Consider the following 12,393-nt stretch of genomic DNA (forward strand, 5'->3'; position numbering starts at 1 on the left):
ATCAGCAGAATGGATATTAAAATATGACTCAACTAGGTGCTACCTGCAAGAGAAACACTTTATATTTAAAGATATAAAAAGTTGAAAGTTTTAAAAAATGGGATAAATTGTACCATGAGAGTAACCAAAAGAGTTGAGTTTCTCTAGTTGCAGACTTGCCCCCTCTCACTGAAACTAGAGAAAGCCCATGCACAGCAAAGACCCATTAAATATAACCCATTTAAAATATATATCTGGAAATGAAACAACATTCCTAAAAACCCAGTGGGTCAAAGAAGAAATCACGATAGATACTAGAAAATAGGTGAATGAAAAAAAAAAACAAAAAAAAAAAACAGCATACCAAAATAAATGGGATGCAGCTAAAGCAGTTCTTAGAGGGAAATTTATTATACCTAGAACAGTCTGAAATCAATAACCTAACCATCTATTTCAAGAAACTATAAAAAGAACAGCAAATTAAGCCCAAAGGAAACAGAAGACAGGATATAATGAGAGAAATATGTCGGGGATAGGAAATCAGAGAAAACCCAGCTGAACCAAAAGTTGGGTTTTTTAAGAGTAACAAAATAGACATACCTTTAGCTAGACTGTTCAAGAAAAAGAGAAGACTCAAATTACTAAAATCAAGAATGAAAGACAACTATAAACTTTGAGACCTAAAAAGGAAGCTACAAAAATGGCCAATAAGCACATGAAAAGAAAACAACATTAGTTATTAGGTAAATGCAAATGAAGGCCACAATGATATACCACTTCATAACCACTAGAATGGCTGTGATCAAAAGATAGAGAAAATATTGATAAGAATATGGAAAAACTGGAACCCTCATATATTATTCTTACAACTGTGGAATGATACAGCCATTTTGGAAAACAGAAGTTGACACAAAAGCTTGTATGTGAATGTTCACAGCAGCATCCTTCATCAAGAGCACACACTACATGATTGCATTTATATGAATCTCCAGGATAGGCAAATGTATTGATATAAAAAAGTAGACTAATGGTTACCTGCATCTGGAAGAGCAGGGGTTAGAAATAGGAATAATTGCTAATGGGTATGGCATTTTTGGGGATGATGAAACTGTTATAAAATTTGATTGAAGATACTCAGAATCACTCAACTTATACTTGAAATGGGTGATTTTATGAAGTGTGAATTATTTCTCAATTAGCTGTTATCTTTAAAAAGTGAATTATTACTATTTATTATGAACCAGGCATTTCATTTCACATTTTTATCCTTATAAAGGTAAGTTATAGAAACCTAAATTTTTAAATTTTATAATTTTAATATTTGATAAGAACAGTGTCTCCAAAGATGTATTGTTCTTTTTTCTTTTTTAAAAATAAATTTAGCTGGACAACTTAGCCAGTCGGCACATTTAGCTCTCCAACTACCATATAATGTACTTGGCTTAGGTCGAAGTGCCAATTTTCTTGATCATCTTTATGTTGGTATTCCACGTCCATCTGGAGAGAAGGTGAGTAAAAATTTACAAGTAATCTGTTTTTTAATATTTACTGTTCAAATATTGAATCTAAATATTTTCATTTCCTTTAAAGAATTTTAAAAATTCACTGGTAGTGACTGATCTAAGCTTATCTTACATACAGAACATTATAATTTGAAAATATACCTTAAGACTTCCTACCCCTCTTCTTCCCTGCTTTTTCTCATCATTTTCACCATCTAACATACCAAATATTTTTATTTTTATTACTGTCAGACTCCACCTCAACTTGAATTTTAGTTCCAAAGCAGCATTTGTACTTAACACTTTGAACAGTGCCTGCTACAAAAGAGTGTTCTATAAATACTAGTTGAATTAATGTATCCATAAGACAGAAATATAATCCTTCCCTGAAAAGATGAAGAAATTTTTGCAAATAGGAGCCCTATTTGGAACCTTATATATATAAATTTAGCTTAATCCATACCTAGGATTTCAATTTATTAAAGAATACTTAAGCTTTTTCCTTATTTAGAATAATCATGTTTTTAAAGTGTACTGAATGTTAAATGTTCTTAAATATTCTTTTTCTAGTCTGTACGAAAACAAGAATGGACTGCAATCATTCCAAATTCTCAGCTAATTGTCATTCCATATCCTCCCAACGTTCCTCGAAGGTAATGTCCTTGCTTGAATTGAATTTGGTAAAAATACTGTCAACTCTGAATCATAGATACATCTTTTTAAAGCTCTGTTTCTGTTGTGTTCCTATGAGTGTCATCACTTAAGTTTGCTTACAGCAAACTTTAAATGGCTAAACATACCTATACATAAGATCCCTGACATTTTCCACGAAGAACAAATTAGACCTTATTAGAAAAACAGCAGGTTAACTAGGGATTTATACATGTTCTGATTAAATAAGCTGGTCTTCAGTTATTAAATAAGCTGATCTGATGCGAAGAGCTGACTCATTTGAAAAGACCCTGATGCTGGGAAAGATTGAAGGCGGGAGAAGGGGATGACAGAGGATGAGATGGTTGGATGGCATCACCAACTTAATGGGCAAACTCCGGGAGTTGGTGATGGACAGGGAGGCCTAGCGTGCTACAGTCCATGGGGTCACAAAGAGTCGGACACGACTGAGCAATTGAACTGAACAGAACTCAGCTTACTGGCCATAAATTCTACAATTTTAGGCTGCTGAACTTCACAAGCAATGATCTTTTTAGCAAATGCTTTGAGAAGTGGTTTATGTCCCACAGTGGTTAGGCAGAAATTTTGAAGTTCAACACACCCAGGCAAGAAACTCAAATCTACTGCTAGCTGACTAAAACAGGAAGCTATTCCTTGTTGTCTCTGAAGGACTGTACAGTCCATGGAATTCTCCAGTCCAGGATACTGGAGTGGGTAGCCTTTCCTTCTCCAGGGAATCTTTCCAACCCAGGGATTGATCCCAGGTCCACTTGCAGGCAGATTCTTTACCAGCTGAGCCACAAGGGAAGCCCTTCTACACTGTAGAATGGGAGGTAAAATACCTGCCTTACAAGGATGAGGACGAAATGTGCTTAACACAGTACCCAGCATATATTGTTTTCAGTGAATGATAGGTATTTTTAGCCTTACTAGCAGAAGGCAATGGCACCCCACTCCAGTAGTCTTGCCTAGAAAACCCCATGGACGGAGGAGCCTGGAAGCCTGCAGTCCATGGGGTCGCTGAGGGTCGGACACGACTGAGCGACTTCACTTTCACTTTTCACTTTCATGCGTTGGAGAAGGAAATGGCAACCCACTCCAGCGTTCTTGCCTGGAGAATCCCAGGGACAGAGGATCCTGGTGGGCTGCCGTCTGTGGGGTCGCACAGAGTCAGACACAACTGAAGCAACTTAGCAGCAGCAAAACATGTTCCTTTTATAATGTAGCATTTAATTCTAAATCTTTATCTGTTCATTTTTCTTTAACTTATTAGGTTGATTCCATTATTTCAAAAAGTAGGTGATAAAGGTATTCATTAACACTTAAATTTCATTGGGAAAAATAGAACTTGTTATTAAGGTCATTCTGATGTCAATATGAAAAAAATAACCTATGAGTATGTGCCTAGTGGCTTATTATATTTCTTCTCAAAATACACGCTACACTGTTTTCTTCTTCCAGTTTTATTGAGATATAATTGACATACAGCACTATGTAACTTTAAGGTATATGGCATTATGATTTGACTTAGTTACATCATGAAATGATTATCACAGTAAGTTTAATGAACATCCATTATCTCACATAGGTACAAAGTTAAAAAAACAGAAAAAATATTTTTCTTGTGATAAGAACTCTTAGGATTTACTCTTTTAACAAATTTCATAAATAACATGTGGCAGAGTTAATTCTGTTTATTGTGTTGTACATTACATTCCTAGTATTTGTTTATCTTATAACTGGAAGTTTGTAACTTTTGACTGCCTTCATCCAATTCCCTCCCCTCATACCTCCCATCCCTGGTAACCACAAGTCTGAGCTTTTTCTATGATTTTTTAAAAATAATATAACTGACCTACAACACTATGTTAGTTCCTGTTACACAGTATGTTGTTGTTTAGTCACTAAGTCATGTCTGACTCTTTGTGCCCCATGGACTGCAACATGCCAGGCTTCTCTGTCTTTTACCATCTCCCGGAGTTTGCTCAGACTCATGTCCATTGAGTCAGTGATGCCATCCATCCAACCATCTCATCCTCTGTCGTCCCCTTCTCCTCCTGCCTTCAGTCTTTCCCAGCATCAGAGTCTTTTCCAGTGAGTTAGTTCTTTGTATCCGGTGGCCAAAGTATTGAAGCTTCAGCTTCAGCATCAATCCTTCCAATGAATGTTCAGGGTTCACTTCCCTTAGGATTGACTGGTTTGATCTCCTTGCTGTCCAAGGGACCCTGAAGAAGCTTCTCCAGCACCACAGTTTGAAAGCATCAATTCTTCCACACTCAGAATACAGAATACAGTGATTCGATGTTTCTGTACATTTCAAAATGATCACCACAGTCAAGTCTGATTACAGTCTGTCGTCAAAGACATTACATAATCATTGACTATATTCCCCACATTGTACATTTCATATCCATGACTCATTTACATTGCAGCTGGAAGTGTGTCCCTCTCAGTCAACCCCACTCATTTCTCACCTTCCCTCTCCCCTCCCTCTCCCCTCTGGCAAACACTTATTTATTCTCTGTAACCCTGTTTTGTTATGTTTGTTCATTTGTCTTATATTTTTTAAATTCCATATAAATGAAATCATACAGTATCTGTCTTTCTCTTTTTTCACTTAGCGTAATACCCTCTAGGTCCATCCATGTTGTCACAAATGGCAAGATTTCATTCTATTTTATGGCTAAGAAATACTCCATTGTGTGTATGTGTATATGTATAAATGTGTGTATGTGGAAAGAGAGTGAGGACTCACGTTCTTCTTTATCCCTTCATCTGTCAATGGGTACTTAGGTTGCTTTCACTATCTTGACTATTATATATAATGCCGCAGTGAACATAGGGTTGCATGTATTTTTTCTAATTAATGTTTTCATTTTCTTTGGATAAATACCCAGAAGTGGAACCAAACTACTGAAGAAAACAACTCTATTACAGCATTATGTTTGAAATAAGATAACATCAATAATGCCAGTTACGGTCTGAGTTCAGACCTTTTTAATGAGTCTATTAAAATTTTGAAATATATAACAAAATGAATCTACACAAAAAAACTATATGAATTATAGTACTTCTAGATCATGTAATATCATGACATAGAACAATCTCTTAAAAAGAGTGGTAAAATAAAAGACAATAAAGGGAAAATGCACTTAGAATATATATAATAAGCAATGATTTGTGATTTTAGAAGATAACTATGCATATACATTTATATATATAGATAGATAGATACATAGATAAGAAACTGAGAAGAATGACTGCTTCTGAGTAAGAAACTGAGTATTGGCCTTTTAGTATTTTTTATTACCAAAATTCCTTTATTCATTTTTAATCTATTTTTAAATTAAAACCACCCAAAAAATCTCATGAAAGGACTTTTTCTTAAGTATGAAGTAAGGTACTGAGAATAGTTAACCTCAACTAATTAACAGTATTTAAGGTTTTCTTCCTCTGAGTTTCTGGGAAATTCTGTTACAGCCTTTATTCAATAAGCTCAACATTCTTCATGTTTCTCTTGCTCTTTCTGAAAAACAAATGTTCCTTTCAAATTTATGTACATAATAAAAACCAAATTGATTTTAGTTTGAGGTATACTTTGAGATTTATTGACGAGAGGCTAACTTACGGATCAGTAAATTTAATTATCCCCAAATAAGTCAATCACTGCTTGCAATTTATCAGAATAATTCTTACCTTTATTAAAATTTAAAATGAAAGTATATCCATTATCTGTTTTCAGAGAAAACAAAAAGTTCTTTACATATAACCACCTGCAGTGTTGGTGATACAGACTTCAGTTTTAGGTTTTTCATGGTTTTCAAGGGTTTTGAGGGTTTTATGTGGACTGTTTTAGAAGAAAGAGCTTGTTATATTATTTATGCTAATGCTTGTATATTGCCATTGAAGGACTAAAATCATTTTGTAAGAAGTCTCACAGTGCCATTGTAATATTGTAAACCTTCCAATATGACACTTTGCACAAGTACTTATCTACACCTGGGGGACATAGGGTTATTTTACTTAGTCATAGTAAACATGTGAATAGGGGTCAAAAACTAAGATACAGAAATCTTATCAAAATCATGTGACAATTTAACCTTAAAGTTCAAGGTTTCAAATTCAGCAAGTCAAACAAGACATAAAAAGAATGTCTAAAATTGCCCAAAGTACCCTTAATAAGTTTGTCATAGAGGTGCTGGTGGTTGTTCAGTCACTAAGTCGTGTCTGACTCTGCAACTCCATGAACTGTATGCAGCACGCCAGGCTTCCCTGTCCTTCACTATCTCCTGGAGTTTGCTCAAGAATAATTCTCACATGAGCAAGGAAAAGTATCAAAGCATCTCAATCAAAAATTCTTTTCTGTTTCATTTCTTTAAGTAAAATCTGAACTCTGCTGGTTTGTCAATATTCTTAACCCTATATAATTTTAATTGCTTTTGTTTTACTTGTAATGAATTGGATATAGGTGGAAGAATTAATGAATGACTGAACTGATTATTAATTAATAAGAACTTTTGCTTTTTGGTCACAATAGAATTTTGTTATTTTTAAGTTAAATGTGGAATTTTAATTCTTGTCTTTTCATCTACAGCTGGAGTGCCAAACTGTATCTTACACCAAGCAACATTGTTCTACTTACTGCTATCGCTCTCATTGGTGTCTGTGTTTTCATCTTGGCGATAATTGGCATTTTGCATTGGCAGGAAAAGGTTTGTTCACTTAAATGAAACTTTGATTATTTATAATAGTAATATGTTGCTTTTTTAACATTTTTTAAATTAAAAAACTATCTTCAACTTTTTCACATGACTAAGATTTTCTGATTTTTCAAGTTCTGTCCATATTATTGATGATAATTTCTTTCATCTCCTTAAGTTACTAATGTCTCAGTGATTCCTACAAATCAAAGAAAACTATGTATTTTAAAATTTTGATACTACACAAAAGTAATAAAGTGAATACCCTCAAATCAACAGGTATATCAAAATGCTTAATTAGAAGTAATTTCATAATGGCCTTAAAAACAATAATCATTTCTTAAATGAACCTGTGTTCATTATTTACTGTTAATAATAAAGCCATGGACTTTTCTTCCAGGGAATAGTAGCTATCTGTTTATAAACAATTAGAGCAGAGAGAGTTTAGGTGGGAAGTAACAGGGTGATAAACATCCTTGCCATCTATTAATAGCAGGCATGCTTTGCATTAAACAAGACTGATTTCTGTTCTATAGTATAACACCATAAATAATAATTAAAAACAAAACTCCAGACGTATAATTTTATATAATGTTAATGAGGAGAAACAAAAGGCTTTCATATAAATTTATTAGTTATTTAGATATAAAGGGGAAAAGTTAATTTCTATTTGTATATGAATTCATTACACAACTAGGAGGTTCCAAAAATGTTCTCCAAAAAGGGCTTCTTTGTCACAAAGATGTCTTCCTTTTTTGCACCTATTCCCTTTAGACTGTTATGCTTATAATGATCATTTTTTAACTAAAATTACCATCTGTTTTATGTTACCAGTTTTAACTATGAAAGAGAATATATTATTGTTCTAATAAATGTTCATAGGTTTGTCTGTCCAAAAAATCACTCCTTCCATATAAAAAATGATAACAAAGTTACATATTCAGTTGCAACTTAAGAAGATAGATCATGGCAGAAACCAACACAACACTGTAAAGCAATTATCCTCCAATTAAAAATAAATGTTTAAAAAAGAAGAGGTAAGATCAGAGGTGACCCTAATTTACTTTCATCTGAAGTTTCAGAACATAGTATGAAATATTATATAGCTCTAGACCTATGAAGGAAAAGAAATTAATTTTATTAATTTTACAATAGGTCTGATTACAGTATAAACAGACTCACAATGATGATACAGTGGCTAAAAACTAAAGTTTTAAATACAAGAATGGATCGAAATACATATTTGTAAACTGCCTCTTCCTGTGGTACTGTGGTTCTTCTTCCCCTTGGACCACTTCTCTTTCACCTATTGGCTGTTCTTTCTGCCACAGTGTCTGCCCTATGCCCTCTTCTTTATACACATTCCCCTGCCACTTTCAGCTCACTTCAGTCCTCAGTCTTGTCCGACTCTTTGCGGCCCCATGAACCCCAGCATGCCAGGCTTCCCTGTCCATCACCAACTCCCAGAGTCCACCCAAACCCATGTCCATTGAGTCAGTGATGCCATCCAACCATCTCATCCTCTGTCGTCCCCTTCTCCTCCTGCCCTCAATCTTTCCCAGCATCAGGATCTTTCCCAATGACTCAGTTCTTTGCATCAGGTGGCCAAACTACTGGAGTTTCAGTTTCAACATCAGTCCTTCCAATGAACACCCAGGACTGATCTCCTTTAGGATGGACTGGTTGGATCTCCTTGCAGTCTAAGGGACTCTCAAGAGTCTTCAACACCACAGTTCAAAAGCATCAGTTCTTCGGTGCTCAGCTTCTTTACAGTCCAACTCTCACATCCATACATGACCACTGGAAAAACCATAGCCTTGACTAGACGGACCTTTGTTGACAAAGTAATGTCTCTGCTTTTGAATATGCTGTCTAGGTTGGTCATAACTTTCCTTCCAAGGAGTAAGCGTCTTTTAATTTCATGGCTGCAATCACCCGCCACTTTAGTTTTATCTAAAATCATGGCATGAGCTATCCTCAGATATGCCCAGCCTTCAGTTCAGTCGCTCAGTCGTGTCCGACTCTTTGTGACCCCGTGAACCGCAGCATGCCAGGCCTCCCTGTCCATCACCAACTCCCAGAGTTCACCCAAACCCATGTCCATTGAGTCGGTGATGCCATCCAGCCATCTCATCCTCTGTCGTTCCCTTCTCCTCCTGCCCTCATTCTTTCCCAGCCTTCATCTCTCTCTAAAGCTCCCTCCTTCCAACTGTCACCATGACACTTCTACCCAGATCAATTACAAACAACTTAAAACTAGTTTCTTTCTTACTCACTACAGGATTTACCAGTTGCCCTCCTGTATGTGCCTTCATACAATCTCTGAAGCTGACTCCACTTCTGAATTCCTTACATCAGTACTTTAATTTAGTTGAGTTCAACTCCTTGTTACATCCTCCCTGTCCTCCCAAATTCCATTCTCTCCCCTCCACTCCATTTATCACAATGCTGCCAGATTACTCATCTTTTAGTCTTAATCATGTCACTCCTCTGCTCAAAAACCTTTGGTGCCTACCCCCTGCCTAAAATGTGTAACCCATTAGCCTAGCCTTCATGGTACAGTCTTCTTGTGACTCCACCATACACTTTTCCAACCTTTCTCTTAATAGTTGCTTCCATACATCCCATGCTCCTGCCAGATTTCCCAGGATTTTCCTGCTCTTCCCCCATCTTATAGTGAATGTCCCTCTTAATTTCCATAAATGCTGTCTTTCAAAGCTTTCCCTTTCATCATGCCAACCAAAAGTAATCTCTCAGAATTTTGGTAACATTTTTCAGCTTTTATCCTGAAAGAGTTATTGCTTATGTTTTAGTAACATTTTTCAATTTTTATCCTGAAATAGAGTTATTTAGTATGTTTTTAGTATGTTTTTCATTCTAGGCTTTAATAAACTCCATGAGAGCAAGATATAAAACTGAAGAGTTTTCTAATCCCTCAAAATTCTAAGTACATGGGACTTAACCTAGTGGTCGAGTAGTTAAGAATCCATCTTCCACTGCAGGGGGCACAGGTTCCATTCCTGGTCAAGGAACCAATATCCCAATGCAAAATCAATAGGTTAACCCCAAAATAATTAATGCACTTTAATATAATTAGATTCAGCAGTATTAAGAACAGGAAAAATGTAATAGTTGATTCCATTCTTAAAAATCTAATGTTTACTCCTACTTTCAAATAAATAATATATAACAAACTAAGCTTTTAAGGAACAATGCTTGTTGGTTTTTTAAATTCAATTTAAGAAATCATTAATTATAGAATAACTACTGTAAACTATAAAAATATTTCATAAGATTATTGCATAATAAAATCACACTTTTACCTACTAATTGCTGAGGGCTTTTTTAATTAACCATTTCATATTTCAGAAAGTCTTTGACATTTTCTTATCATTTATAAACCAGTCTAAAATTCTTTTTCAGAAAGCAGATGATAGAGAAAAACGACAAGAAGCTCATCGATTTCATTTTGATGCTATGTGACTTGCCTTTACTACTGCATAATGGAACAGCTATTCACTTGATTAACTGAAATGCTAAACTTGGCTTATAGAATAAAATAGGAGATTTTGACTATTACTGATAAATGATACATCCCTTGGTAATTATTGGAAAATGTTCAAATAAATATGGCCTGAATGTGTTACAAGGTCTTTTTTTAAAGTACTTTGTTTACAGTAGTTTGGTTCTTTTTTCACTTGTGCTGTACATTTTTTTCCCTTTGTGGAATGTGTTGCATGTACTCAGGTGTTTATGTATTTATAATCTTATTAGAATAATGATGATGGGAAAAGACGTGTAAATAAAAATTATTTAAATGAGCAAGGTTTTTTGTGTTCCACTTGAATCAGTCTTGCTTCTTAGTCTAACAATGCAAATTATACTTCTGTGACTGTATCATAGGTAAGTTCTTAACCGTTCACCCTCATGATAGCAGGTGAGGGGTCTTTCACTGATGTCATACAATATAGTGGTTGGGTACTCTGGCTTTGGAACCACAGTCAGGCTTGCTTTAAACTCTTGGTCACACCATTTACAAGCTGTTTGCTGAACTTGGCTAACTGCTTAAGCCTGTTTTCTTGTTTATAAACAGAGCTAATACTATTACACAGTTGAGTTATAATATACATTAGATAGGATAATGTATACAAAGTACATAGCTTGGTGCCTAGCACAGAGTAAGGTTTCAACACGTGGTAGTTGTCGTTACAATTATTCTTAAATCGTTTTTTACAGACTTCTGCAACTAATTATCAAAATATATAGACTTCATAGGATTTTCTTTTCAGGTATTTGGAAATCATAGTCTTAGGAAAGCCTAAATTCTTCATGGTTGACACCCTATATAAAGGTTTATTACTTTCTTATATTAACTGAAAATTATAATACCCTTCAAGAATTAATGTGCCCCAGTAATTTTCATTTGAACATAGATCCTTATCACATGGTAGTGAAAAGCATTTGATTTCTTGAAACATCTGGGAATGCAAATCTTCAATCACATTTCTATTCTCAAACGCTTGTAAGAGTCTGTAATTTACATTCAGACTTCAATGCAAATTTTTGTGAACTTCATCAAAAAGTTGCATCTAAGTTTATATGTCAGTGCTAATAACTTCCTAACATGCAAACGAACATATGATGGATATAAAATATAAAAACTTGTTTGAAAACAATTTTGTTTGTGTTATTTTTTTTTCTTACAGTTTACTGAGAATGGCGTGTGTATAAGTGGTTTACTTTATGTACCTAAGCATGGCTTTGTTTACCTAAGTCTTCTAATAAATATTCTGTATTGAAACAAAGTAGTTTGGGGAATGTGTAAATAATTACTTTGGCCCATGATAAGCCTTAGAGGTTATGAGGTCCACGCTAGACAGGCATCTCCCAACTATAATACCCAGTTAAATTCACTAAACCTTCATCAGCCTACAACACTGTGCCAGGCTCTGTTTTACACTGTCCTTAAAGACAGGTAGGTTTAGTATCTATTATCTGATACAGCATGAGTTTTAAAACTCATTGCAGTCAGAGTCTATGAGGAATAGTGTTACAGGCAAATGAAATATTAATGACAAAAATACAATCAGTGACTTTGTTTCTGTATCTTGATACTAACCTTCAATGCAACATCAATGCCACTCATTAAGGGACAGCAAGTAAATGTCACAAGGGTCAGCTGAATTAAATACAGCTGACCCTTGAGCAAAATGGGTTTGAACTGCACAAGTCCTCTTAAAAGTGGGTTTTTCAGTACTTATGTACTGCAGTAGTACACAGTTGGTTGAATCTGCAGATGCAGAATCTCAGATACAGAAACCCAACAAGAAAGTTACACTTGGATATTTGTGTAGAAGGTCAGCACACACACTGTTCAAGAGTGTAGTGGAAAGAGCACAAGACTTTGAGGTCAAACTAATCAGGATTCAGAGCCTAACTCCCATTTTGTGACTTTTAGTCAATCACTTTACCTCTTTGAGCTCTGGTTTCATACTGAGTGGTACCCACCCTAAAAAAACTATTTTAAGTTTTAAGTAGCA

General features: G+C 35.0%; 1 protein-coding gene across 1 annotated transcript in view; it reads left to right on the forward strand.

The window, feature by feature from the left end:
• Window positions 1–11,658, forward strand: part of ITFG1 (integrin alpha FG-GAP repeat containing 1) — a 308,679-nt gene extending 297,021 nt beyond the window's left edge. Inside the window, exons 15-18 of the mRNA XM_070388473.1 lie at window positions 1,363–1,487; window positions 2,052–2,134; window positions 6,748–6,865; window positions 10,277–11,658. Coding sequence (XP_070244574.1) covers window positions 1,363–1,487; window positions 2,052–2,134; window positions 6,748–6,865; window positions 10,277–10,336 — 386 coding nt within the window. The 3' untranslated portion in view covers window positions 10,337–11,658. The remainder of the gene's footprint in view (window positions 1–1,362; window positions 1,488–2,051; window positions 2,135–6,747; window positions 6,866–10,276) is intronic.
• The last annotated feature ends 735 nt before the right edge of the window (window positions 11,659–12,393 follow it).

This window comes from Bos mutus, chromosome 18 (genome assembly GCF_027580195.1).
Source record: "Bos mutus isolate GX-2022 chromosome 18, NWIPB_WYAK_1.1, whole genome shotgun sequence".
NCBI lineage: Eukaryota > Metazoa > Chordata > Mammalia > Artiodactyla > Bovidae > Bos > Bos mutus.